This window comes from Histomonas meleagridis, assembly GCF_020186115.1.
Source record: "Histomonas meleagridis strain 2922-C6/04-10x chromosome Unknown contig_78, whole genome shotgun sequence".
Lineage (NCBI taxonomy): Eukaryota > Parabasalia > Tritrichomonadida > Dientamoebidae > Histomonas > Histomonas meleagridis.
Window position 1 is genome coordinate 217,223 of NW_027150916.1, and position 27,301 is coordinate 244,523.

At 30.5% G+C, this 27,301-nt stretch overlaps 12 protein-coding genes across 12 annotated transcripts; 4 read left to right on the top strand and 8 right to left on the bottom strand.

Moving 5' to 3' along the window:
- Positions 1–623: 623 nt before the first annotated feature.
- On the top strand, positions 624–1,427 carry GO595_008899 (Myb-like DNA-binding domain containing protein; the record flags this gene model as incomplete). The annotated part of the gene is made up of 1 exon (XM_067922525.1): positions 624–1,427. The coding sequence occupies one exon, from the start codon at positions 624–626 to the stop codon at positions 1,425–1,427; it is 804 nt and encodes a 267-aa protein (XP_067770981.1).
- A 662-nt stretch (positions 1,428–2,089) lies between these two features.
- GO595_008900 (phosphoprotein phosphatase) lies at positions 2,090–3,696 on the bottom strand (the record flags this gene model as incomplete). The annotated part of the gene is made up of 2 exons (XM_067922526.1): positions 2,090–3,189; positions 3,273–3,696. 2 exons carry the CDS (start codon positions 3,694–3,696, stop codon positions 2,090–2,092), a joined length of 1,524 nt encoding a protein of 507 aa, XP_067770982.1.
- A 1,397-nt stretch (positions 3,697–5,093) lies between these two features.
- GO595_008901 (uncharacterized protein) lies at positions 5,094–5,558 on the bottom strand (the record flags this gene model as incomplete). Its single annotated transcript, XM_067922527.1, has 1 exon — positions 5,094–5,558. The coding sequence occupies one exon, from the start codon at positions 5,556–5,558 to the stop codon at positions 5,094–5,096; it is 465 nt and encodes a 154-aa protein (XP_067770983.1).
- A 293-nt stretch (positions 5,559–5,851) lies between these two features.
- On the bottom strand, positions 5,852–6,514 carry GO595_008902 (uncharacterized protein; the record flags this gene model as incomplete). The annotated part of the gene is made up of 1 exon (XM_067922528.1): positions 5,852–6,514. The coding sequence occupies one exon, from the start codon at positions 6,512–6,514 to the stop codon at positions 5,852–5,854; it is 663 nt and encodes a 220-aa protein (XP_067770984.1).
- Positions 6,515–7,244: 730 nt separating this feature from the next.
- On the bottom strand, positions 7,245–8,633 carry GO595_008903 (AGC family protein kinase; the record flags this gene model as incomplete). The annotated part of the gene is made up of 1 exon (XM_067922529.1): positions 7,245–8,633. The coding sequence occupies one exon, from the start codon at positions 8,631–8,633 to the stop codon at positions 7,245–7,247; it is 1,389 nt and encodes a 462-aa protein (XP_067770985.1).
- Positions 8,634–10,147: 1,514 nt separating this feature from the next.
- On the top strand, positions 10,148–11,752 carry GO595_008904 (phosphoprotein phosphatase; the record flags this gene model as incomplete). The annotated part of the gene is made up of 1 exon (XM_067922530.1): positions 10,148–11,752. The coding sequence occupies one exon, from the start codon at positions 10,148–10,150 to the stop codon at positions 11,750–11,752; it is 1,605 nt and encodes a 534-aa protein (XP_067770986.1).
- Positions 11,753–12,225: 473 nt separating this feature from the next.
- GO595_008905 (methionine aminopeptidase 2B) lies at positions 12,226–13,461 on the bottom strand (the record flags this gene model as incomplete). Its single annotated transcript, XM_067922531.1, has 1 exon — positions 12,226–13,461. One exon carries the CDS (start codon positions 13,459–13,461, stop codon positions 12,226–12,228), a length of 1,236 nt encoding a protein of 411 aa, XP_067770987.1.
- A 1,560-nt stretch (positions 13,462–15,021) lies between these two features.
- On the bottom strand, positions 15,022–15,915 carry GO595_008906 (uncharacterized protein; the record flags this gene model as incomplete). Its single annotated transcript, XM_067922532.1, has 1 exon — positions 15,022–15,915. The coding sequence occupies one exon, from the start codon at positions 15,913–15,915 to the stop codon at positions 15,022–15,024; it is 894 nt and encodes a 297-aa protein (XP_067770988.1).
- A 2,278-nt stretch (positions 15,916–18,193) lies between these two features.
- On the top strand, positions 18,194–18,730 carry GO595_008907 (uncharacterized protein; the record flags this gene model as incomplete). The annotated part of the gene is made up of 1 exon (XM_067922533.1): positions 18,194–18,730. The coding sequence occupies one exon, from the start codon at positions 18,194–18,196 to the stop codon at positions 18,728–18,730; it is 537 nt and encodes a 178-aa protein (XP_067770989.1).
- Positions 18,731–19,099: 369 nt separating this feature from the next.
- On the bottom strand, positions 19,100–20,161 carry GO595_008908 (Integral membrane protein; the record flags this gene model as incomplete). The annotated part of the gene is made up of 1 exon (XM_067922535.1): positions 19,100–20,161. One exon carries the CDS (start codon positions 20,159–20,161, stop codon positions 19,100–19,102), a length of 1,062 nt encoding a protein of 353 aa, XP_067770990.1.
- Positions 20,162–22,962: 2,801 nt separating this feature from the next.
- Positions 22,963–23,700, top strand: GO595_008909 (uncharacterized protein; the record flags this gene model as incomplete). The annotated part of the gene is made up of 1 exon (XM_067922536.1): positions 22,963–23,700. One exon carries the CDS (start codon positions 22,963–22,965, stop codon positions 23,698–23,700), a length of 738 nt encoding a protein of 245 aa, XP_067770991.1.
- A 3,023-nt stretch (positions 23,701–26,723) lies between these two features.
- GO595_008910 (uncharacterized protein) lies at positions 26,724–26,987 on the bottom strand (the record flags this gene model as incomplete). Its single annotated transcript, XM_067922537.1, has 1 exon — positions 26,724–26,987. The coding sequence occupies one exon, from the start codon at positions 26,985–26,987 to the stop codon at positions 26,724–26,726; it is 264 nt and encodes an 87-aa protein (XP_067770992.1).
- Between the last annotated feature and the right edge of the window lie 314 nt (positions 26,988–27,301).

Sequence of the window (27,301 nt, forward strand, 5' to 3'; positions counted from 1 at the left end):
TAAAGTAAACAAGCAAATATGGATCACGATTGGTTGTAATTTAAAAATATTTCTTCTGATGTCTTACAATCAATTTGGTGGTTGATTTTAATTTTTTTGTCATGTAATCATAACCGCTTGATATAGCGGTTATTACATTGAATATCACTTTACAAGAAAACCTATTTGTTTCAAAAAATCCACTTTTGATAAAAACCGCATAAATAACTCGAACAAAACTTGTTAACAATTCAAAAATCGAATATTCGGAAGTAAACTATTCATTTTGATTTTGCTTAAACTTGATTATGAAATGAGAATTTTTTCATTATAATATTTTTCATACTCTAGATCTATTAACACGTAAAGTTAAGTAGATATCATTCTCATAGTGGAGTAAAATGTGGAAAAATTGGTAATTTATGAAAATAAATTTGTTTGAAAATTACAAATAAAAATTCCTCATTCGAAAGTATTTTTTCTGTTTAATAGTATTTTTATCTTTTATATTATAAAAATGCTATGGTGTTGAATTTCCTTCTTTATTGAATTGAATGAAAAAAGCGTGGTACACCCTGAAAATTCACTTTGCGAAAATCTGGGAAATCAATACAACCGTATTAACCGCAATATTTGGAACAAATATGTCCATGTTTCTTGGGCTTAATGATGATAGCACTGATTTTAATCCTGACTTTGGTCAGCCCCGGAACGGTAATGATTTTTTTTCTGATCAAGAGTACCCACCATCACCATCTGTTCAAACACCACCTTATCCAACTTTAACAGCAGTATCACCAGGAGCCCAAATAAACAATGAACCACACAGACATGTTGTTCACCAAATTCAATCCAAAAAAACAAAATGGACACCTGAAGAAGATGATCTTCTTCGAAAAAGTGTTGAAATTCATGGTAATAAAAACTGGACAGCTGTTTCCACGCTTGTTCCAGGGCGTAATCCTAAACAGTGTAGAGAAAGATGGACCGCTCAACTTGATCCAAATCTTACAAAAGATAATTGGACTGTTCAAGAAGATACCACTCTTCTCCACATTCATAAACTCCACGGAAATTCATGGACTCGAATCGCATCATTTTTACCAGGTCGTTCACCTACTTCAGTTAAAAATCGTTTCAATTGGCTTTCAAGAAGAAACCTCCCACAACAAATGGAGGCTGCAATGCAGTTCAATCCCCAACAACCACAGTGCTTCAATCCAATCGCTCCCAGACCTGCCGCGCAACCATGGTTTAATAGTTTTTCGTCAGCACAAGTTAAAAGCTTTGGATCATTTTCAGATTCACCAACTGACCTTGCACCAGAGCCATTATCACGTTCTCTTTCCAACTCATATTTTGATGAGCTTCAATGGGATGAAGGAATTGGATATAGTAACACCCAAACATCAATTGAAGATTTGTGCGGTGATTTTAATTGGTTTTGATTTTGTTTCCAATAAATCATATGAATTGTTGAATCTAAATAACTGTTTATGTTATCAATTTCTTTTTTATCATCTAGCTGAAACGATGCGACTTTTTCAATTCACCGAAACTTTTTGCATAATAAACGTTTTTTGAGGAAAATTCAATGAATAAAAACTCCTTTTTCATCAGAAAACATCATCGGTCATTTTCACTCCATAACTCTAAAATCATTGATTCATTAATCAAACAATATAGCATTAGTAACTTGAGCGTAGATATTTAATTTAAATTATTTGGAGTTTCAGTATAATTATATTATGAATGATAGCAACGTTCAATGGTTAAAATGTGCTGATATATGATTAAAATACTTCTTAAACAAAAAGGAGTATAATACATTGTATACAATTAAGAATGATAATATTTTCTGAAATTTATTCGTATCATTCAATACGCCTTCAATGCTTTCATCATGGAATCAGGTCATATTGACATAGTTATCGAACTTATTGTGAAAAATAGTAGAAATGTTAGAGATACTCGCAAATATGCACAGTGAAGAAAATTTGTCATCCTGAAAAAGATATCCATGAGCAGCAAAGTGTAAATTTCTTTAGCGATTTTGATATAGTTTGAAACTAAAAAAAGTAATTCAAGTAACATTTATATACAAACATTGTTAGAAGCAGAGCCTGTGCGCATACGTCGACGGCTTTGTTGGCGTGAACTGCTTTGGAAAAGAGGAAGAGTTTCTTCTGACTGACCTCTGCTTGTTGTCGCGGATGTTGTCCTTGCTGAAGATGACTGTGATTTCAGACAGTTTGTTCCCCAAGTTGATGTCGCGGTCGTTCTTCGATGCTGTCCGCGCTATCAGTGCCCATTTCTTCAGTTCGTTGTTGTCGTTACTTTCGTTCGTGCTGCACTTACTCCGAAACGCGCGCGGGTTAATACGAGGCATAATACGCAGAACTTGTTCTGCATATTCACGAATTTGCTTCGACCAGTGCTCTTTCGATGCGTTCAGAATTGGTTCAAACATAAATGTAATCGCTTGTGCTGAAAATTCATAGATTACATTTTCGAACTTAGTGATCGTCCACAATTTGATCGCTGCTTCAGAAACTTGAAGCGAGAGCGATGACGTACAGTGCCCATAAATAGAAAAGATTCGATTAATAAATGGTGAAAGTGTTTTGACTTTCATTTTAGGTATTAAATCTAACGTCAAATAGATAAAAATAGTCTCTTTGTTGCTGTCTGTCATCGGCCAGTGCTGGATGATGCTGCTGACAACGCGCGGCAAAATGTTCGGACTGACATCTGTAAGAAAGTCAATTAAACACCGATATTCATCTGAGAACATACAAAAATATGGATGACGAAGAATTCGAAGTATTTCATTAAATAATTCACTGAACTCTTGATTACTGATAATAAATCGTTGGAAAATATGATAAAAAAGTTCTAATACAACGCCAATAGAAAATGGTGGCGATGAATTATAATTAGAAGATTCGAGCTCTTGAATTAACATCGGATATATCAAATCTTTGTGCTGCTTGCTACAAAAAATATAATGCTCAAGAATGGTGGATACTGTTTTCCGCTCTTTAACATTACTCGAACGTAAATATTGGAAAAGTGTTCGAATGAATTCGAAATTAAAGATGTCATCGTACTTGCCAAAGACGTGATACGTAAGCGCTAACACTTTATAGATGAGCGGGAGGTGTGAGTTAGGATGGTCTGGAATAGGTGACACTGATAATGTTCCTCCTTCTGTGAAGTAACGCGTACGCTTGCTATTAAAGTCATAACTTAAATTTCGTTGACACATTTTCGATAATATCTGAAACATATACTTTCGTGATTTTTGGAGGAGAGCGCTTGTGAATTAATCAGAGCAATAATTTCTTCAAGATATGACTTCTTTAATTTTTTCAAATCTATATCTGCTTGATCATCTGAAAAATCACAAATGTATGAACAAACTCTGATCTTTTGGCTAAAAACATTCGCAAACTTTGACGAATCTATTGGTGGAAGATGTGCTGGAATAGTTTTATAATCTGATAAGTCTGGTTGATCGTCTTTTTTAATCGGTGTCTTGACGTTGAAAGGCGTTGCTTCATAGTTGATAGGGGCAGGACTTTCAGGAATTTTTGATTTTGTTGGTGAAAATATATAAACTTTTCGAGGCAAAGATCCGCAACTAGAAATAACTCTCCCAAGTGAGGCCTTTCGTTGAGGGAATGGAAGCCTGAGTGGAACCGATAATGACCTCATTCAAGAGGAAAAGAATCAAGTTGATATTGGCCAAAAAGGGTGTTCAAAGCCCTCAAATCATTGAAAAGCCCTTCAATATTCTATCAAAACTCAAAAATTTGAATTATTTTTATAATTATGTAACTCACTATCATCCAAAAATAAATTGATTTATCTTAATAACTTATTTTAATTTGCAAATTTTTACGAATAATCTCGAAATATAATTCTTAATTATATATAAATCCTTTGTTAATTTACTGTTTTTAAGTTTATCATTGAAGATTTTGTTCGATTTTGAGTTGCGGACCAAACCAAACAAATTGAATATTTAAATATTTAAATTATGCTTTTTCAATTTCATCGTTCACCAGCGGTAGTTTGCATTCAATTATAAAATAAAAATTTCTGAATGAACTATTTTTTACTCATGTTTTTAACTATATATTACAATTACCTTATAATTGTCTTAATTACTATTAAATTTCTGCTCGAAAAATATTGATACTCATTTCAAAAAACTCAATTCAGTTGGGAACGGCATTTTGCCTAATTTAACGAAGCGACCGTATCGGTTAAAATACTCAATCATTGATTATTCTGGTATTTTTCATTGAAAAACAAAATTTGAATGCTGAACGATTTTGACGTTTCCACCCAGATTTCGTCGTACATTTTGGGCTGGATATGAGGTAACTCTTGAAAAGGATCTTGTTTATATAGTGGCTTCGCAATATAGTTTTGGTATTACATTTCGAATTTTCGATTTTTTGATTTATTTGAAAAAAAATTTCTATTGAAAGTATCGTTGATCAAAAAGAATACACCAGAATATGTACAACTTGCAGTTTTCTAATAACTCAGAAAAGTATTGATTTATCGAATAGGTAATTATTTTTTAAAAATTGTAAGATTGTAAAAATATTTATATAATATGCTTGAATTAATTTATGGAAATACAGGCACTTCGCGAATTCATGATTAATATCATAAAATAGAGGAAAATTCATATCAGACGAACTTAGTCAAAAATCAAAACAATCACAACAAAATCAGCAAAACTTCTAAATGAGAAAAACGAAAATACCCATTTTGTTGATATTACAGACTCTACTACTCCACTTAATTTTTTTAAAATTCTACCAAAAACATTTATAATTGGAATTGTATTAATTTTAAGATATGTTAATTAATAATGTACTTTAATGTTAGCTAATAAAATTTACTCATTAACTTAATTCTCTCGTATCGTTTTATCAGATCAATAGCAAATATTGTCAAATAAATTAATGAGTTTTCTATATATAACTTAAAAAAGATTTATAAGAATGGCTTGACTTGATGTTATGCTTGATTAAAAAAATGAATTCAAAGTTTTTAATTTTTACTAATTGAAGGTTTGTTAAACACAAATAGATTTAATACTTTTTATAGAGGTGGGGAGTTTTCCTAGAAGATTCATTGCGAGGGGTAAAATGTTTGAATTTACCGAAACGACGTTCCGCTTTAGCTTCGATTTTTTCTGCAATTTTCTTGATTGAACTTTTTCCGTCGTTAGTTTCGGAATTGAATGAATAGGTACACATTCCGTACCTCTTGCAAATTTGTGGTGTTGGGTTATCTTCATACATTTCATGAATATTAATTATGTTTTCTAATATGTTATTACAAAGTTCATTTTCAGTGTCATCCATGAACTCATAGCATATTGCTGCTGCTTTTGTTTTAGCCTTAGATATTGTTGGGTTATCGAGAAAGATTCTTTTGAGTTCATAGATGGTATCCTTGCAAACATCGCAAGAATCCTGAGCTGAAATTTGGCTCGGAACAACTAAGTTGGGTTCATTGATACCAAGTGAGAAGGCAAGGAAAAAGAAAAACATTTCGAGATCAGAAATGAAAAGGGTTCTCAATTTGTGTCAGTTTGACAAAGCAAATACTGTCACTTTTCATATTTGTGTGTTAGAACTTTTTGAAATATAATTCAATTGAATCCGATCATTTTTGTTGTTGGTTGACTTTAGCCTTCATCTTTTACGAACATTTTTCATTAAAAACACACAAAAAAACACTGTTATCACTTAGCTAATGAGTTTGAATAAAAAACAAAAAATTTTAATTAATTCGAAAAATATCATTATGCAATTAAAAAAAAATTAATTCTATTTTTTTAAAATTACAAAAGTGTGTCACCGAGGTCTCGTTTGGCTTTTTGTACTATCTCAAGGATTATTTTGTATAATCCTTTAGATCCTGTGGTTTGTCCGCTGCCGCTCAATGCATTGCTGAAAACGTCATCAGCGTAGTGGATGTAAATTGGGGTTGAGTAGCGAAGCCAAAAATCAATGTATTCATTTGAATAATCTTCAACTGATGAATCAGTGCGGAGAGGATTCCAATCAATTATTTGTCCGTTTGCAAGGTCATAAAATTTCTTTGTGGATTTGTCTTGTTGAAGTTTTTGCTTTGGATCTAATACCATAAAAGATGTATCAAAAAAGATTGCATCACCACGATTGGAAACTGCAGAAAATGGTGGAGCTGAGCAAAGCTTATATGGTGATGAATTGAAAACACCATTAGCTCTGACAGCAATCACTGGATAATATTCTTCAAGCTCCCAATATATTAATTCTTGATGTGAAAGGTTTTGTGTTTGGTTAATGACTTCATGAATTTCAAAGTATTTGGAAAGTTGTTCTTTTTTATCTGATGGAATTTGGCTTGTCTGTAGAGCAATAATTTTAGGAATTTTTGGAGAAACTTGAGACAATGAATGTCCTAGAACAAGAGCCTGTTTTATGTTGTTTTCATCGACGATTGTTGCGAGACAACACATATTTGTATTTTTGGTCTGGCCGATGCTTTCATTTGTATAAAAGTTTCTTGGTGTCTGTAAGTTAATAGCTAATTCTATGGTCAAAAGGAATACAGATATAAAAGCAATGACCCAAAGAATAACAGTAAATTTACTTATTTTTTCCATCATTTGATCGTTTAATCACATATGTCACTTTTAAATTAATAACATGTCAATTTTACATAAATCAAACAAAATTGTATTCATTGCACAACAAAATGGAAGATATTGAATTTTTCTCTAGCTGTTATGAGGACATCATTTTTCTTAAGTAAAAATTTTTAATATTTTTATATACATAAATATGTTCTTTTGTTTATATGTAAGACTAACTAATATAAAAAATATGTCAATATCCACATCTTAATTATAGTCGTAGGAAATCACTCCATGCTAGTCAAGATAATATTCTCTCAAAAAAAAAAAAATCACATAGAACAGTAGCCAACAAACTACTAGTCAACAAGCCCAGGTTTACCAGGATTTTGAACAAATTCATAGAATGATTACCTAATTTGAGTTATGAGATTTACTGCACCAGGGTATCATGCCCAATTCGACAATATGATTTTGTCGATAATTTTAGTTAAATACTGACAAAATTAGTGATTTTATATATTTTATTTATATCGAATAAACATTGCAGTCATAATTTATTGCGAGTTGACTTCCACTTAAAGCCGAATAAGTTATTCAATATAAATATAATTTATTGATTCATAATATTTTCTTCAGCAACGCATGTAAAGTTAACAAATGCTTTTTGAGTTTCCTCGTCGAGCAGCGTCTCTTCTTCCAAAGACACTGCCGGATGTTCCGAAGTAAATTCCGGTTCGAAGTGTGACGTATCCATTTCGTTTTTAATCTTCGGGACGTACTCCGGCTTTATTCTTTTATTATATACGTCGTCGAAGTTTATTCCCTTAAAGAACTCGTGTTGTTTTATCTCCTCGAAGTCACCTTTTGATCCGAGTCTATTTTCGGGCGACTTTTGCAACAACGCGGTGAGGAACGAAACGCTTTCGTTATTTAGGAATCGAGGAAATGAAACAGGATCCTTAACAATAGATCGATACAAACGATTTGTGTTTTCATTATAGAACGGTGGATGCCCGACCAACATTTCGTATATTAAAATGCCGAAACACCACCAATCAATGGACTTATTATACGGTATTTCTTGTATGATTTCGGGCGCCATATATTCAGCTGTGCCACAAAACGTGTTCGCGGTAGAGCCTTGCGTCATGTTGGTCTTAACTAAGCCGAAATCTGTGATACGTAAATGGCCATCAATGTCCAAAAGTATGTTTTCTGGCTTAAGGTCACGATAAAGAATTCCGTGTGAATGTAAATGTCCTAAAGCTAACAAGATTTCGGCAGCATATAATTGAGTGCGCTGAAATGAAAACTTCCCTTCTTCTTTGAGCTGGTTAAAGAGTTCGCCGCCGGGTATATAATCAATGATTAAAAAGATTTTGGTGACCGTTTGAAATGCAAAATATGCACATACTAAAAATGGATGATGTGTCTCAAGTAATACCTTGCGCTCGCTTAGTATTTGTTCGACTTGCTCGTTCTCGGATAATTGTTGTTTGCTCATAGATTTCATGGCATATAAGCGCTTATCTTTTTTGTAACGAACTAGTTGAACTTTACCAGTAAGCCCTCGCCCAAGGACACGAAGTATCTCAAAGTCTTCTAATGTGACTTTTTTATTCTTTTGTGGACTATTGGCGGGAGATTCAACTTGTACAGAATTCTTACGTTGAATTTTGGCACGCGAATTTTCTAATAAACTGACCCAGTTTTGAACGTCATTGGCTGTATCACCGACAAAATAGTATGGATGATGTCCTGAAACTTCAACTTTAAATGCTGGCTGTTTCTTACATTCAGGAGCCAATAATACACTTTGACATTTGTCTAATTGGATAGTTCCTTTCTTGGATGGCTTTGCTCCTTTTTTTGGTTGATGTGCAAAATATTGTAACTTTTCATCTTCATAAACTAACCAAAATCGTTTCCATGATTTGAAAATTCCACTTTGTCGTAATATCCATCCTTCTTTATGAGCCTGCCCATCTTGTTGTTTCATTGTTTTTTCTTTTCTTTCTTTGCGCTCATTGCTTTGAAAACTTTGAATTTTTTCTGTTATAACCGTCGTTTTTTTCTATATAGTAACTGTAACAGCATAAATTTTTGAAAATTTAAGAAGGAAAATTCCTTCGGTTAAATCATTTGTGAACAAAACAACATTAATGTACCAAAAATATTATTTATATTCAGATAAATATAATTCGGTGATGAAGTTTTTTTCGATTAGAGAAAGAAGTTAATTTCGCCATTGTCATATTTTTCATTTTTCTGAAATATTATTGTGTTTATTATATGTAAATTAAAATATATATTTATTGCTACACACTGATAGACAAATGAGCAATATGCTTTTGAATTTATATGGGGGATTTTTTTGGCGCAAAAATAAAAACATCGGTGACTTGTGATGTGATAAACTACAATTTGTTAATAACGGTTATTACCGCGCGTTGTTTTGTAGAAAAAGCTTTTTCACTACTTTATCCATTTTAAATAACTCTCGTTTTTCTGTAATAACCGTTGATGATTTGGAGCGATCAAAAATGGATCCATGTATATTCCAACATTATAATTTGATTCTTTTTATTGAATGATATAAGAAACAAACAGAATAGACAACTCTAAATTGAAATTTATCCAAGAAAACTTGTTTAATTCGTTTTCAAATTAAATGATATAAAAAATATGCCTTTTATGAACACTATTTCCTTTATATTAAAGCTACATCGCATTACATGGAAAGAAGAGTTTAAGCATAATATTTTAAAAATGATAAAACAATGAATTTCAAAAAATTAACTCCTGATGATAATTGGCATTACAATTACAAGAATAAATCAATTTATGTATGATTTTTATCATGTTATTTTGTTACTCAATGAAGTAATTTCATTATAATATCTGAGTTATATAACGATCATAATGAAATTTAAGAGATGGCATCCATACTTCATTATGTTTGATCAAAGCATACGTTCTATTTGAACAAAAATATGATATGTAAGAAAAGACGTTCTCGCATATAAAATGTCAGGAAATTTTTGATCGCTAATCACATTTTCAAAGGGTTTAACCAACTCAACCATTCCAACAGAATTCATTTGACGAATTTTATGAAACGGTTTTTTTCAAAGGAGAACTTGAATTCTCTCTATTCAATTTCGCGGCAAGTCAAAAATTTGATTTAACCATACAAAAGTAGTCATAACCGTATTCAAAACTTCCTTTTTTCAAGTGATCACTCAGAATTTCACTTAAATTTTTAAAATAAGAATATCTGATGATATGCTTATAACATAACTTAATGAATGGCTAACAATGAATTAAAAATCAATTTTTTATTCATAATGAATTAATAAAGTTATATAAATTGAAATCATCGATAAATTTGATTTTATTGTTTTCACTATCTATTTCCCCTATCGGTTTCGCACAAATTTGAGGCAATACAGAAAATTGAGAAAAATAAAATCAACACCAAAGAAATTTTAGGGTAAAAAAAATACCTCGAATATGAGGTCAGTCTCCGTCCCACTTAAGATTCCATTACCACAAAGAAAGAACTCACTCGGGAGGATCATTACCAGCTATGGATCACTTCCGAGGAAAGTTTATATATTAGCACCAGTCAAAACAAAAATGTCAATAAGTCCTTCTCCGATCAAATATGAACCACCACAGCCTAATGTTAAGTCATCCATCAGGAAAGACGATCAACCAGATGTATCAGATTATAAAAATATTCCAGCACATCTTCCACCAATAGACTCATCAAAGTTTGCGAATGTTTTTAGCCAAAAGATCAGAGTTTGTTCATACATTTGTGATTTTTCAGATGATCAAGCAGATATAGATTTGAAAAAATTAAAGAAGTCATATCTTGAAGAAATTATTGCTCTGATTAATTCACAAGCGCTCTCCTCCAAAATCACGAAAGTATATGTTTCAGATATTATCAAAATGTGTCAACGAAATTTAAGTTATGACTTTAATAGCAAGCGTACGCGTTACTTCACAGAAGGAGGAACATTATCAGTGTCACCTATTCCAGACCATCCTAACTCACACCTCCCGCTCATCTATAAAGTGTTAGCGCTTACGTATCACGTCTTTGGCAAGTACGATGACATCTTTAATTTCGAATTCATTCGAACACTTTTCCAATATTTACGTTCGAGTAATGTTAAAGAGCGGAAAACAGTATCCACCATTCTTGAGCATTATATTTTTTGTAGCAAGCAGCACAAAGATTTGATATATCCGATGTTAATTCAAGAGCTCGAATCTTCTAATTATAATTCATCGCCACCATTTTCTATTGGCGTTGTATTAGAACTTTTTTATCATATTTTCCAACGATTTATTATCAGTAATCAAGAGTTCAGTGAATTATTTAATGAAATACTTCGAATTCTTCGTCATCCATATTTTTGTATGTTCTCAGATGAATATCGGTGTTTAATTGACTTTCTTACAGATGTCAGTCCGAACATTTTGCCGCGCGTTGTCAGCAGCATCATCCAGCACTGGCCGATGACAGACAGCAACAAAGAGACTATTTTTATCTATTTGACGTTAGATTTAATACCTAAAATGAAAGTCAAAACACTTTCACCATTTATTAATCGAATCTTTTCTATTTATGGGCACTGTACGTCATCGCTCTCGCTTCAAGTTTCTGAAGCAGCGATCAAATTGTGGACGATCACTAAGTTCGAAAATGTAATTTATGAATTTTCAGCACAAGCAATTACATTTATGTTTGAACCAATTCTGAACGCATCGAAAGAGCACTGGTCGAAGCAAATTCGTGAATATGCAGAACAAGTTCTTCGTATTATGCCGCGTATTAACCCGCGGGCGTTCCGGAGTAAGTGCAGCACGAACGAAAGTAACGACAACAACGAACTGAAGAAATGGGCACTGATAGCGCGGACAGCATCGAAGAACGACCGCGACATCAACTTGGGGAACAAACTGTCTGAAATCACAGTCATCTTCAGCAAGGACAACATCCGCGACAACAAGCAGAGGTCAGTGAGAAGAAACTCAACGATACAGTCAATACAACTCACAAAGCCGTCGACTTATGACCATCGATTGTTTTGTATGAAGTAATGTTTATATTTGTAAAATTATTTTCATGTGTTATATCGTTTTTTGTATATCATTTCAAATGTTTTATCTTCGGTAATTTCATGTAAATCCATTTGGAACGCGAAGAAGCAAAACAAAAATTCTCTTTGACAAACACTATTCTCAAGTATTTATAATTGAGAAGAATCACAAGAAATTAAGAAGTTTACAGGGCACTTTTTGAGCAAAGAGAAAAAACTAATCAACTTTTCAATACTTTACGAGAAAATTGTCATGTCAGCAAAATTGCATAACAACGTTTACATGTGCGCATACTTAAATTACACAAAAGAGTTTGGCGAATGTAATGAGAAAAGAGAAATTCAAGTTACCATTTGAAGAACAATACCAAAAAGTTATTAAATTTTGTTGAGTTAGCAAACTATCAAAAAGGTTAAAAGAATTTTTACGTCTTTACTAAAGTCAAATCGAATTTCAATTTATATAAGTTCGTTTTAGTAATCATCGCCTCTGCTCAACACCTCCTTATGTGTTGGCAACAATATGAACGAGTGCTCGAACTGCGCCACGTGGCATCCCTTTACATCCGACAGCGAGGGATACTCGATGACAGCTCTACATTCGCACAGCTGCCTCAAGCTGATTTGGTATTTCTTCTCGCCGATATAATCTATAAACCTCGGGCAAAACGCTAGTGTCGAAAAGTTGTCTTGTAATGTCTTAAGAAGCTTACGCTGTGTCACTGTGCGTGGCGTAGGTGGGTGCGGATTCACCATGTAATGACTCAAGTTATCGCCTTGGTCATGAACGCGTCCTTTTCCAGTCGTTCCGAATGTTTCGCATGCGTACAGTTCGCCCTCTTCCATCTTCTCGGCACTTCCGCCTCGGCAAATGGGAACAGATTTGCCAGCATGGATTGTGTATGGCTTCATTAAATGACCACTGAGATTAGAAACAGGTCGAATTTGATACCTTTTGCCATTGATTTCATATGATGATGCATTGAATACTTCTTCAATTGCATCACCAATGTCACAAAGTCGAACATCAATACCAGCTGTACGGATTCCAACATTGGTGGCTTCCTTGGCTGCATCTAAAAGTGGTTTGTATTTTTCGTCAAAGCAAACTGTGAATGCTGAATCAATTATATTACCATTGATGTTGACACCAAAATCAATCTTCATGACGTCGTCGGGCTTAAGAACACGGCCATCATTGTGATTAGGGGTGTAGTGAGCTGCACAATTATTTATGGAACAGCCACATGGAAAGGCTAAGCCACGTGTGATTGGTTGGTAGCCAGTAAGACGACGAACGGCTTCTTCGATTTGTTGACACATTTCATAGAGATTAACACCAGGTTTGATGATGTATTGCATTGCCCAATGACGAACACGACGATGAACTTCAGCTGCTTCACGAAGATCTGGCACAACGCTTGACATATATTCAAGCCTTTCTATTTCTTTCAATTCAGCAGAAGTTGTCCGATATCCGTTATTCTCATTATATACTTGAATCTCAATTTCTGGGAATTCTCGATTAGGGAATGAAACAGATGGAGCTTCAGGCAAATTTGGAAGCTCGAGTGCAGAAGGATGATTATCTGGCTTAACTTCTTGCTTTACTTCTTGTTTTTTGCTTTGGTTAGCTTTAGCAGCTGCCATAAGGAATTCAAGATCATCCTCTTCGTTTGTTTCTTGTTTCTTTCCTTTTTTACCAGGCATTAAAAAAAATGTTTTTCCAAAATAACTTTTTCAGTTCATGTTGTGGTCATATCACTTTTGATCGAAAATTAAAACCGTTTGTCTTTGTACGTTACTAAATGGGAGATGTTTGGGACAGATTGTTTATGGATTCTATAAACTCTAGGAAAAGAAAAACGCCAATATCTAAACCTCGAAGAATAGAAGAAAGAAATAAATCACCTAGTAAAATTAAAACTAATCATGTATTTTCAGATTTGAATACTTTTGAAACACCTCCTTCGCTTTCAACAACAACAATTATTAGTAACCAATCTATGAATGCAAAAATTCAAAATAAAAAGCCTTTTTATAGACCTATATCTGCACTTCTAAATGAAGATGATATCATTTTAAATTATAAAAATGAAAAGAATAAGACACCAATAAAGCCATTTAGGAGTTCTCGTTCAGTGACACCACGAAATCATACATATACCAAAACATCAGATCTAAAACTTAATTTAGAATCATTACGTCGTCAAATAGCTTCGAGTAAACAACGAACAAGATCCCAAATATCTTCAAATTCCATTGCTAGTGATATGCTTTTTGACGAATATACAAAAAACATAAAATCAGAAGAAAAGAAAGAAGAAGAAATTCACCAACAACTCGGCCCCACAAAAATGTTATCAAAGACAGGCGTTTGTTGGGAGCATTATGGGTATCCGAATTGCATGCCATTCATTCTGGATCCTGAGAACAGCCATTTGTTTAAATGATTACAAATTTTGTTTTTCTTATAATAGAAAAATTTTTTTGCATCAACAAATCAAAATTGGAACTTCTAATGCTGAAATACCATTGAAATTCCAAATAATGATATTTTATAGTTAATAACTAATTGGATATTATGACGCAATTTAAGAACGATTCGAACTGCTAAATTCTTAAATTGTTAAATGATTTTTATGTAAACTTTATTTAGAATCAAAACCCGCTCACATCATGTTTTTGATATTTTCTTTTATGATTTTAAAATTATAAAATTTACACTCATTTTTATATATAAATTCATTTTATTTTAGATTAAGACATCTATATTTTGATAATATATGATCATGCGTTTCTTTGAAATTAACTAAATAATTAATTTTCTCACGCCCAATATTTATCTATTATACTCTTATCTTTTTTATGATTTTATATCTATATCTCAATGAGTCTATTATATATAAAAATGGTGAAAATACTTTTGAATAAGTGAAAAATTATAATTCATTTTGATATTTTGTTTTATTAAAATTAAAAGTTATTTTGTGATTCTTTAAATTTTTTAATTATAAAATTCATACAATTTTCAGAATATTTATATGTAAGTTATTAAATAGTATTTTTTTTACTTTAACATTATTTTTAAATAATTTGTTGGTTTGTTACGCTTCCCACGCCACGCCACGCGAATCTTGTTTAGAATCAAATTGAATTTATTCTTTTGATATTTGCAAGAGATATTTATCTAATCAGATAAAAAAAATTCTTTAAAAGATATTCACAAAGCTTAAGTGATTAATATTTTTTATTTTAAATAACTCACTATCAATTATGTCTGTGAGCAAAGTATGTGTTAAGTCTTGATTCAGAGACGCCGCTTTTGTTGTGTCCACCTCGGAATCCACCTCTGATTCTTCTTCCGCCTCGCATTGGGTGATTTCCTTTCCCTCTGATGTTTGGCTTTTTGTCCTTCTTATTTTTGGGATTTGGTGGTTCTTCGTCTCCGCCTTCTTTATTTTCTGTGTCTTCATCGTTGAGGATTTTGAGTGATTTCTCGATACTTCCGTCAGCTTCTACTTCGACATATGGAAATGCTCCTTTCTGTTGAATAAGATATATCTTCGATGTCTCATCGGCATAAGCTGAAAGTTGTTCACTTGTAAGATGTCCTCCATTTTCTTCGGCAAGTTTCGCATACTTTTTGTCAATTTCATCAAGTTGTTGTTCTAATGCTTCACGCTCTTTAGCACTTTCTTCTGCTTCACGACGACGCTTTCGTTTACGTGCTGTTTCTGTGTTACGTTCTTCACCTTCTACACGTCGTGGGTTACTTTGAATTAAGCTAAAACCTTTTTGCTCATGACGAAAATTATATCTTTTTTCAAATTCAAGACCAGAATCTATATCTTCAAGATCTTCATCTGGACTAACCTCGTCAGTTTCTGCGTTTCCTTTACCTTCCCATTTGCGCTCGCTGAAAAATTTTGATAAAAATTTATCTGTCTCATCTTGTGGATCTGCAGCAGAAATTTTTTCTAATGCATCTTTATTTTCTTTGGTCAATTTTTCTTTGTCTCCTTCTTTCAATTCACTTTCGACTGATACTTCATCATCTTTAGCATTTCCTGTTATTGCCTTCATCAAAGCAACGTTGATTGCACGATCGGCTTCAATTGATAATTCATGAGCGCTGTCATCTTCGCTCGAAGAATCAGACATTTTGGTCGACAAAAATTCAATGGAAAATAACCGGCGTTAACAGAAATGATTTCAGAGAAACTTTCTAAACTTTTTCATAATCTATTTAAAATAAGGGTTATTCTATAAACACATTTGTTTGGATGAGCACACAACATTCTGTGTCATCTGAGGAAAAAAATTTAAATCAAAACTCAGTGCCAAATGAGTGGGATATATTTCTATCAATTAATAAAACAATTTTTAACTTAAATAAAGAAAATATTGAAAAATCAGCAAGTTTTATTTTTAATGAATATTCTAATATTTATCCAGTAACTTTCAGAAGGGTTATCAGTCAAATGATATATATATTATTTGTTATAAATATAAATAATTATGATATATATTTTCATTTTATTAAGGAATTAAAAAAACTTGATGATGAAAACAAAAATAATTTTTTTGATGTGTTTTTAAATTATCTTCTTAATATACGTGCACATGAATCATATTTTATTCTTGAAAATATGATAAGAAACAATATGCTTGAGTTAAAAAACTTTAAATGTAAAAAGAATCCATATTTTATACATTATATGTCAGAACAAAAAAGACAAATGTTAATTAAAGAAGGAAAGTTAAATCAAATAATAGATAATTATGAAGAACTATCAAAAAATGATTTTGAACTTCATAAGAAATTAATTAAAGAAGGAACAAATCCAAATGAAATTGCAAAGATAATTCGTAATGACGAAATAGAAAAACTTCAAGAAATATCATCACAATCAAAATTTGATTTTAATCAAACAATTAAACCATCATTCTATGAAAGATGTTCATTTATTAATCAAGAAGAAGTTACATTAATTGATTATGCAGCATTTTTTGGATCAGTGAAATGTTTTAAATATTTACTTATGAATGGTTCTAAAATAGATAATACAGGTAACTATGCAGTTGCAGGTGGAAATGAAGAAATCATTCATTTATGTGAACAAAATCATTCAACATTTTTTGGTTCATATGAAACAGCAATTATGTTTCATCGAAATGATATTTTTAAATATCTTTATGAAAATAAAATTGTTGAAATTAATAATATAGAAAAATTAGGAAAATTTTGTGTTTCATATTATAATGATGAAATTTTAATATTTTTACGCGAAAATGGAATGAAAATATCCGAAAATATTATTAATAGATCAGCAAAAATTGGCAACTTATATATTGCAAAACATTTTCTGAAAGAATATGCAATACCAAATAATATCATTGTTTATTCATCAAAATCAGAAAATATAGAAGTAGTTAAATCAATTCTTGAACAAAAAGGAATTAATATTAATGCTATAGATAAAATTTATTTTAATAATTTTATATTTCAAAATAATATTTGGAAATAATTTAAAATATTTGAAACAGCACTTATAATAGCATCACAAAATGATAATATAGAAATAGTTGAATTACTTCTTGAACAAAAAGGAATTGATATTAATGCTAAAGATTTTATTAATTTGTTTTATTTGAATTTTATTTTAATAATTTCAGATTTCAAAATAATATTTGGAAATTATTCAAAATATTTTGGACAGCACTTATAGAAGCATCTTTAAATGGTCATACAGAAATAGTTAAATTACTTCTTGAACAAGAAGGAATTGATATTAATGCCAAAGATATTTATTTGTTTTATTTAAAATTGATTTTAATAATTTGATATTTCAAAATAATATTTGGAAATTATTTAAATTATTTAAAACAGCACTTATGTATGCATCTATAAAAAATAGAATAGAAATGGTTAAATTACTTCTTGAACAAGAAGGAATTGATATTAATGCAAAAAATAAGCAGCATTAAGTATTGATTAAGGTAAATGTATAATAATAATAATAATAATAATAATAATAATAATAATAATAATAATAATAATAATAATAATAATAATAATAATAATAATAATAATAATAATAATAATAATAATAATAATAATAATAATAATAATAATAATAATAATAATAATAATAATAATAATAATAATAATAATAATAATAATAATAATAATAATAATAATAATAATAATAATAATAATAATAATAATAATAATAATAATAATAATAATAATAATAATAATAATAATAATAATAATAATAATAATAATAATAATAATAATAATAATAATAATAATAATAATAATAAAATTTAAAAGAAATTAAACTAAGTTTCAATAAGTTAGTAAAAACTCTATTAAAAAGGGTAAGTTTCCTCGGAATTAAATCGAATTTTTCCTTCTTGTTTTGGCACTTTTTATATGCGCGAAGAAAAAAACCCAATTCCACAATTACTTGTAACAGAAGCGATACGTGAGTTAATGAATAGATACGAAGGTCTGGCAGATAGAGACAAACATATTTTTAATCAAATTTTTAATTTTGGAAAGAAACCAGGATTTGCTTTAATAGCGCAATTATGTCGAACAGGACTCGACTATGACACTGCTGAAGACGCCTGTAAGTATGTTGCAACAAAATTTTCCCAGACTGTATTTGGAATTCAAGCTAAACTTATTTTCAATTCAACAGATAAAACTTTTCAACTTCAATTTACAGATAAGTTACCATCTTGGTTTGATTCACTTGTTGTACCTGGGAAGCAAACACAGCAGGATGATTTTTGGATTAAAGCATATGCACATTTTATTTCTGGAGTTTTTTCTGGTGCTCTTTTACAGTTTGGTTATAAAGTAACTATGAGTAACAAGGACGATGACAAGCTTGGTAAGCCTCTTTGTTTGAGCTTTTGCTATGAAAAACTTTTGGGAACATGGGAATTCTCATCTAACTACTAAAGTAAAAACGATTTTATTTACTTAATAAAGTGCTTAACTTTTGTTGTATGTATACATAAGTATCATCTTAATTGAGGATAAGACACTTAATCAAACCATCAATATTAGTAATGTAATTATACATATGTAAACATGAGTATATTCTTTTATAATGACACAAACAAATTGATATAATTATACAAATATAATGAAAATGATTTATATAAACTGCTAGAAGAATTGTACATAACTTATTCTTTTATAAGTATTCAAATTAGGAAAATGTTTAAAGTTTTCTTATTTCGATATCATTTGTGTGAAAATTTGTAGTTTCTCTATGTACATATGTTTATTCATCAAAAATTTTACTATTTTTATTAATCCAAAAATTCAAAGTTCGGCCACTTGATGTACCTCATGAGTATCGTACGAGTGGTCATCCTCGTCACTCATTTCGTGTGCTTCCTCTTCCTCTTCTTCTATAGGTTTTGTTGCTGGCTTCTTTTCGAACAATGAAACCGCTAATGAACCACAAAGAAGAAGAACTCCAATCACCGAAATTACAATTTCCCAAGCAGCATAACCATTCCAATCGCCCATGATAGCGACGCCAACAATAACACCAACAATCATTTGCCCAAATGGTACAAGATTTGCAGCAAATGCTCCGACATTTTTACAAATGTACATTAATCCATAAACAGCAACGCCGGATACAAGAAAGCCAATGAGAATCGGCCACATCCATGCTTTGGCAGGCGCTTGGCGAACGTTCTTCGCAAAGTTCTTAGGGCCATCCTTGATGAGACCAAATATCAATTCAAAAATTGTTGATGCTAAAAGTTGAATGGAGCTGCTGATGCCAGGATCAACGTTTGGAGTCTTGACTTTGAAAAGGACTGGAGCTGCACCGAAAGAAAACATCGCAATGAGGGTGAGGATATATCCAATGGCCATATCTTTGGCACTCGTACTTCCGAGATTGAGAAAGTTTGGAACCGCAGAAACACCAACACCAACTAAAGCAAGAATAAATGCAATAATCTTTTGGCATGTAAACTTTTCTTCTGGTAATATAAATATGGATAAAATTGAACCAAAAATTGGTACAAATGGTTGCATGATTTGGACAATTGAAGATGCAACGAACTCTTGTGCAATGGCTGTCAAACAATGTGGTATACCAAGGTTTAGTAAACCACCAAAGCATAACCATAATATTGGAACAATTCCACTATGAAAGTGTGCTATGGCAACTTGCTTATAGTTTTTGTCACATAGCGCCATGATAATGCAAACCCCGACCATGAAGATAAGACCAAATAACATTCTAAATGTTTGAAAAACTCCTGCTGTAAAATCTTTAAGAGCTTGGGAAACACCTGCATATGATGCACCGTAAAGAATAGAGCTTACAATGAAGCAAATAATAGAGGGGATGCTCCATTTCATTTCTTTCCTTTGTCGAAAAGATGAATTGGACAGCCAAAATCCAGGTCGATTCAAAATGGTGTTGATTTTCTATCAAAAAATTGAATAAAACGTTTTATCGTTTTTGTGGTTTGGCTGCGTTGATTCATTTTTAGGAAAAAATGACGTTTTTAGTTGATTTATAAGAAATTAAATAAAATAATTACACATCCTGCTTTAATAGCAAATATTTAAGAAAAATATTACATAATAAATGATATATTCCGATTTTTAAGTTGGGACATGGTCGTGAAAAAATTCACACCGGATAAACGGTCATTGTTAGCGACTGTTTTTTACCACCACCTGGCTATGAAAAATCAGAAACACTTTTGAATGCAAAACCGCATAATGAATGTTCAAAAAGAAACCAATACCAAATGATATCATAGAAATAATTGAATATGTGTGTTGGAAAATTGAATACTCCTGATGCTTCAGGATTTTTGAGTACATAATCAAAAAGTGCCTTATCAACCCAAAGGGCGATGGCTCAAATAAGAGCAATCCAAGAAGAGTTTGGAAAGTCGAATGTAGAAAACCCTTCAAAAAAGCTAATGAATGGCGTTGATGATTTTATTAAAAATATATGTGCTTTAAAAACAGATTGTAAAGAATTAGAGCAATTAAAAAATTTGTCCATAATACATATGGTGCAATTTAAAAATGACTATGAATTATTATATGACTCATATCACAGACTTCATTGTTTTATGGAAAGATCAAATAATCTCAACTTCTTTGAGCAAAAACTAAAAACAGCACCAATTCAAGCAGACATAAATGTTCAAAATCCACTTGATTATGAACTCATTCCAAAGAACAATTCTGTTTCTTTAATTTTTTCAAAAAAGTTTGATAACCCAATTTGTACAATTCAATATTCACCAAGCGGGAAACTTATTTCTTTTGCAGATGGTAAAACAATATATATTATTTTCTCATCTGATTTTACCATATTTAATCAGATTTTAATTCCACAAGAAGTACAAAATATTCCAACGAAATGTCTTAGATTTTCACCTAATGAATCATTTATTGCCGTTACATCATCCAACAACAGTATTTTCATTTTCACAATTGAAAATGGAGCTTTATATACAGAGCTTAAAGAGCACGCCAGCGAGATAAATCGCCTATTATTTTCACCTGACTCACAGTTTTTATTTTCATGTGATTCTAGTGGTAAATTATGTAAATGGAACATATCAGAACGCTCATTATCGCAAAGCATTTCAACAACAGATAACACAGACTTAAATGATGCACGAACGAACATCGTATCATTAGTTCTTTCTGATAATGGGGCCTATATCTATGCAATCTACATGTATGGGATTGTTGGAAAGTTTAATGTTTTGGACATAACGCAGAAAGAATTTACAAAAATTTATCACAACGGTTTTATTCTGAATTCCTCTCAAAATATCAATGGTTTTGCGACGGTTTCTCAGGATAAATCATTGAAAATTTGGGCGGTTAATAACGGTATCAAATGCCAAGGAGAGTATTACTCTCATACAGATTGGGTACTATCATGTTGCTCCGCAGGTAGGGATAGTCCGATATTTATTACGGGCGCGAAGGATCAGACAATCAAAATCTGGAATTTGAATAATAAGGAAAAACCAATTGTGACAATTTTGATGTGCGCGAATTCAGTGTTTGAATTAACACATTGCCCTTGTGATAAAAGGTTTGCTTCTTGTACAGGCGATGGAACTGTTTGTGTTTGGGAATACCAATTTGTTTAATATAATATAAATAAAATTTATTACTTTTGAACTGTTTATTGAGTTTTACTGTCATTAACAAGAATTTGTATATAAATCAATTTTGTTTGGATTCATGAAGATAACAATTTAGTTACCTATTGGAAACGACAAATATGTAGCATGATGTTTTTAGCTTTGTTCTTTTTCATTTATATTTAGAAATTAATTTAACTATATTTTTATAAATATCATTAGATAAATATTGAGATGCTTTTTTTTGTTAAAGTAAATTTAACATATTCCATTTCTTTGACTTATGATTTTATTATTGCGGAAACGTTTGTAATTTGTAATTTATTTTCAACTAGCACATATTCATTGACACATTTAATATCGAAATATTTTTACACACATATACAATTGCTCAATACACAACAAATTACTCATATCACACAAAATATTATTTCAAAATCGATAACAATAATAACAACAAAACAAACACTATTATCATTGTAGTTGTTTTAATTACACTTGTTATCATGCTAATTCGTCATCGAAATTATAACAAAAACAAAGAAATCGAAATTGTTAATAATTTTTCAGTCGGAACAAACATTTCACACGAAGTAGAAGACACATTTGCAAAGGATTTTAATGAATATAATTTTATAAATAAAATGTATTAAATGTTTGAATTTAAATAGCATAGAAAAAATGTTTTTAATATTTGTTTTCTATTAGTCAATAAATAGAAAAATATTTTATATATTTTGTGCTTTTTTTGAAGTTGAAGTAATAACTGTTTTATTTAGAATGAATAAATATTAATTTATTAATAAATATTTATTTTGGTTGCGTTATTCCAAACTGTTTAAAGTAGATTGTTTTTATGAATATGTGTTAAAAGAAATTCTTGTTTTTGTTATATTACCATAAAATACTGAAATTGATATTTTTAGACGAATGAAAGACATGAAAAAGCAAATTTCAAATCTTTGGGAATGTAGAAACGGTTTTTTGGTCAGGACAGTATTCAATGCGAATTTCGGTTAATTTTACAATAAGCAAATGGAAGAACCTGCGTACGACGAAGCAGAACTGCACGAAATTTATTCCAGACGTCTTCAGCACATAGATAATACAATTGAGACAATTACGTCCCTTGGTGTATATTTTCGAATGAATCGAACCAAATATCCTATCATAATTGAAGAATTCCAAGCAGCGTTCAATGCTTCCCTGGAAGATATCCCACGCCAACTTGGTCTTATATATATAGTAAATGAAATTTTACAAAAAGAGACTCCTGAAACTGTTGAGATGTTCAAACCCTTATTTGAAAGGATGATGATAAAAGCAGCTGAAACTAAGAACCAGGAACACATATCTAAAATAAAACGTGTTTTAGAAGTGCTTACAGATCGTAAATTTTTTGATTCCAATTATTCATATCGTGTTTCTAATCTTATAGATTCACATGCTTCTTCAGGTCCTGATGAGGATACAACAGCATCAGATCAGTTGATGTTTCTTACAGATAAACTTAGTAAAGTAAAACAAGCAAAAAGACATTTGTTGGATCAAAACGCTCCGCAAGAAGAAATGGAAAAAGTTTATACAGACGAAAAAGAAGTTCGCGAAGCTATTGTCGATTTGCATACACGACAAGTGAACTTTCAATATAAAAAGATGAGAGAACTTGAGAAGCAATTACCAAGTAAAGAAGAACTAGAAAAGAAACAGCTTTTAGATCAGTTCTCAGATGATGATGATGAAAGCTCAGACAGCGACTTAGTGATGAAATAAGTAAATGGATATATATATGAATTTTAAAAAAATCGAAGAAGAAGATATTTTAAAAGAAGAAAAAACTAAAAAAAATCTAAATCCAAATATTTCAAATTGGATTTGCATAAATCACAATTCTCTCATTTGTAATACATCTATTTTTTTTTTTATCAAAATGTGCTTGCTATATTTTTTACTTTTAAACACCAACGAAGGTTTCTAGTTTTTGATAAAAATGATAACATATTCTTTAAAATGGAACTGTTGTAAAAAAACTAGCGGCACTTTTCGATCGGTTTTAATAGAATTACGTAGCAAAGATACATCGTCAATTAATTCTCCTTGATTAAGGAGAATATTATCACAATAATTATATATATAGTTCTACTTGATTTTAAAACAATATTGAAAGTTAAAAAGTATAACAAATTCTTGAATCATCAATCAATCATCTGCAAGTACCGCCATTTAAAAAGTGACACATAAAATATAACGTTCTTCAATAAACGTTCACACGGAAACCGTTATTGATTTGATTGGTTTATACCAAAAATTTTTGCTAATGCAAGTGCATATCGATGTGATTCTTCATCTTTAATACCATTTTCAATGAGTTCAAAAATCCAATTATTTTCTTTTACATATTCGAATAATATTTCTGGTGCTTTATAAGCTATGGTGACTAACAAAGAAAGAGAAGAAAACAATTGTATACCAATTTCAGAATCGAATTCAGCTTCAATAACTTTAAAAGCGATTTGAAGAATTAAATTATTTTGTTCCGAAATATTTATATACATTTTTAATAGAGAGTTTAAGTCATTTTGTATCTTTTCATTCATTCTATCAATATATTCTATTGATAATGAAATTATTTCTATGATTTGTTGATTAAAGTTTAGAACTATTTGCGGATATTTTTCGGAAATATCTGAAATTGCTGAAATTATTTCCAAGTTTTTAGTCTCTAAAAAACTTTGAATAAATATTTGTATAAAATATGGTATTATTTCAGAGATATCAAATTTTTGGATTATGAAAAAAAGAGATGTTGAAATTGCATCAATTGATGATTCATCCAAATAATTTCGTTGGAATGCTTGAAGCATTGTTTGACATAAATTAGGAAGAAAACCTATAAACTCATTTTCAATTGTATAACCAATTGCAGATAATGTTATAGCTGCATCAAAAACGAATTCATCTCCCAGCTGTAAAGTAGTCAAAATCAGACCGATAGAATCTTTTGAATATTTTATGAAATTTTTCTGTAGTTTCAAAGCGATTGATTGAATGTAAGTCAAAAGCGATGGTAAAGTATTCAAAAATTGCTGCGTATTTAAGCATTGACTATACATAATTAAAACTTTTTGCAACAAAAGCTCAGATGACTCTACATTTAATTTCCTTATAATCTTACGTATAAAATTACTTGCTGAAATAGTGATATAAGGATTCATGCTTTTTAAATAAAATAAATAAATATCAAAAATTTGATTAATAAATTTCATATTATAACTCAAAAAATATAAAATTCGAAGAAGTTGATATTGAACAGGTTCAATATCATTAATATGTTTTTCAATTATACCAAATATCAAATCGGGATTAATTAAATTTAACATATTTTTAAAACATTTAAATGCATAAAACCTTATTCTTGGAACTTCATTTTCTAATAGTATTGTTATTAAATTCATGTATTCGCTTGGAAACTCATTTAAACCACATTTAAAAGCACAGATTAATGAAACTAATGAAATATATTGTTTTACACAAAATGTAGATGTAATATTAGCTTCAAAAATACTTAATAAAAGTGGAATGTTTTTTGTTCTTTTCGAAATTGTTTTAACACATGAATAAATTGTATCATCAATTTCATATGTTTTAATATCGCATTCATTTTTATATAATTTTTCCATAATTATCATTAGGTGATTAAATAATAATGAAATAATTTCATCGCTTGGCAAACTCTGAGAATATATAAAAAACGATTCGAGAAACCGACAAATTGATTCAATTAAACCAGAAATTGAATTAAGATTTTCAATAACGTTCTGGAACACGAAATTGAATATCATTTCAGAAAAATTTGGGAAATTGATAATGATTTCTGATAGGCACAAGTAAACTTCATTCAAAATTATTGAATCTTTGGAAATTGTTAATAGAAGAGAAACAATTTCAGAAATAGGTGTGTTTTCTTCGAGATCTTCAATAATGATTTTAAATATTTGTAGACATTGAAGCTTAATTGAGTTATCAATTGATTCACTCGCTAAACATTTAAGAATTGAAAAGAGAATTGAAGTACTTTCCTCTGGTGTAAGTATATATGTTGATGATAAATCAAGTAAAAGTAATGAAAATCCAAAAACTTCGTACTGTGATTCGACAGAAGTTAAAGAATTTGATAATGTGCAAATGATTGATGAACTTGAATCATCATATAACTCTAATTTTAACAAATCTGAACATAGCTGTGCTGCTAAAGATACAGTTGTAATGTCTGGAATAGGAAATAACGAAATTGTAATGGCAAAAATTTTTTCAAAATGTTCTTGTGGTATTGGTTTTTCTGCGCCATCAAGAAACATTTGGTGAAACAAAATTAGCAATAGCTTTTTGATATGTAAATTAACATTTGTCGAGGATATTAAGACACAATAATATTCATAAAACGTTGTTAGATTTGAATCTATAAATTCCTTCAACGTTGCCCATACTTCAAATGTACCAGCTGATTCTGATGATTGTGCTTGTTCAAGGGCAGCTAAAAATTCCTCAATTTTCATACATGACTTGTGATGTAAAAAAGAAATGAGGGTGTTCAGAAACTTGTTTATACCAATTAATTGGTTTTATTAGTAACTCACAGTGCAAATTGCAATAAACTTTCAATAAGCCCAATAAAAATCATAATGTTAAAAACATTGAAATTAATTTATTTAATATGTTTGATGCTTAAATTTAAAAGTATCAACTTTTCTCAGTGACGAAAGATATAAAACCAATAAAAGTAGTTTAAAAGTTATTTAGTTCAATTGGTTATGAACGAGGAGACCTTCTGGTGTGTTAACTGATGGATCAAGAACAAGTTCAAATTCGAAATCTTTGCCTTGGAAGCAGTCAGTAACAAGAATAACTTTTGATTTAATATGTCCATTTCCTAATCTTTCGCAAGATTCAATTTTCTTCAAAACAAATGGTGTGATTTGGTTGACCATCATGTTCATCCACTCGATGGATTTATCGACTGCTTGTTTTGCTTCTGGTGATGCGACGTTGAGTTGTGTCATCTATAAGTGGTTGGATTTTCTTTCAATTTTGAGAAGGGATTGAGCGTTATAAAAATGACAATTTCACATTCCGATCGTTTACGGTTAATTCAATCGATATTTAAAATATTTGAGGAAATTGAATATTTGCATTTATATTTTTTTTATAATGATAAATTCTTTATTCCAGAATGAGCTCATCTTAAAGTGGTTAGATTAAGGATTCATCTAATTGTTCTCAAAATTTTTTTATAAAAAGTGATTTTTATTAATGAAATCAAACATAAAAATGTTGCTAAAAATCACAATTAACAAGAATTCACATTAAATGTGAA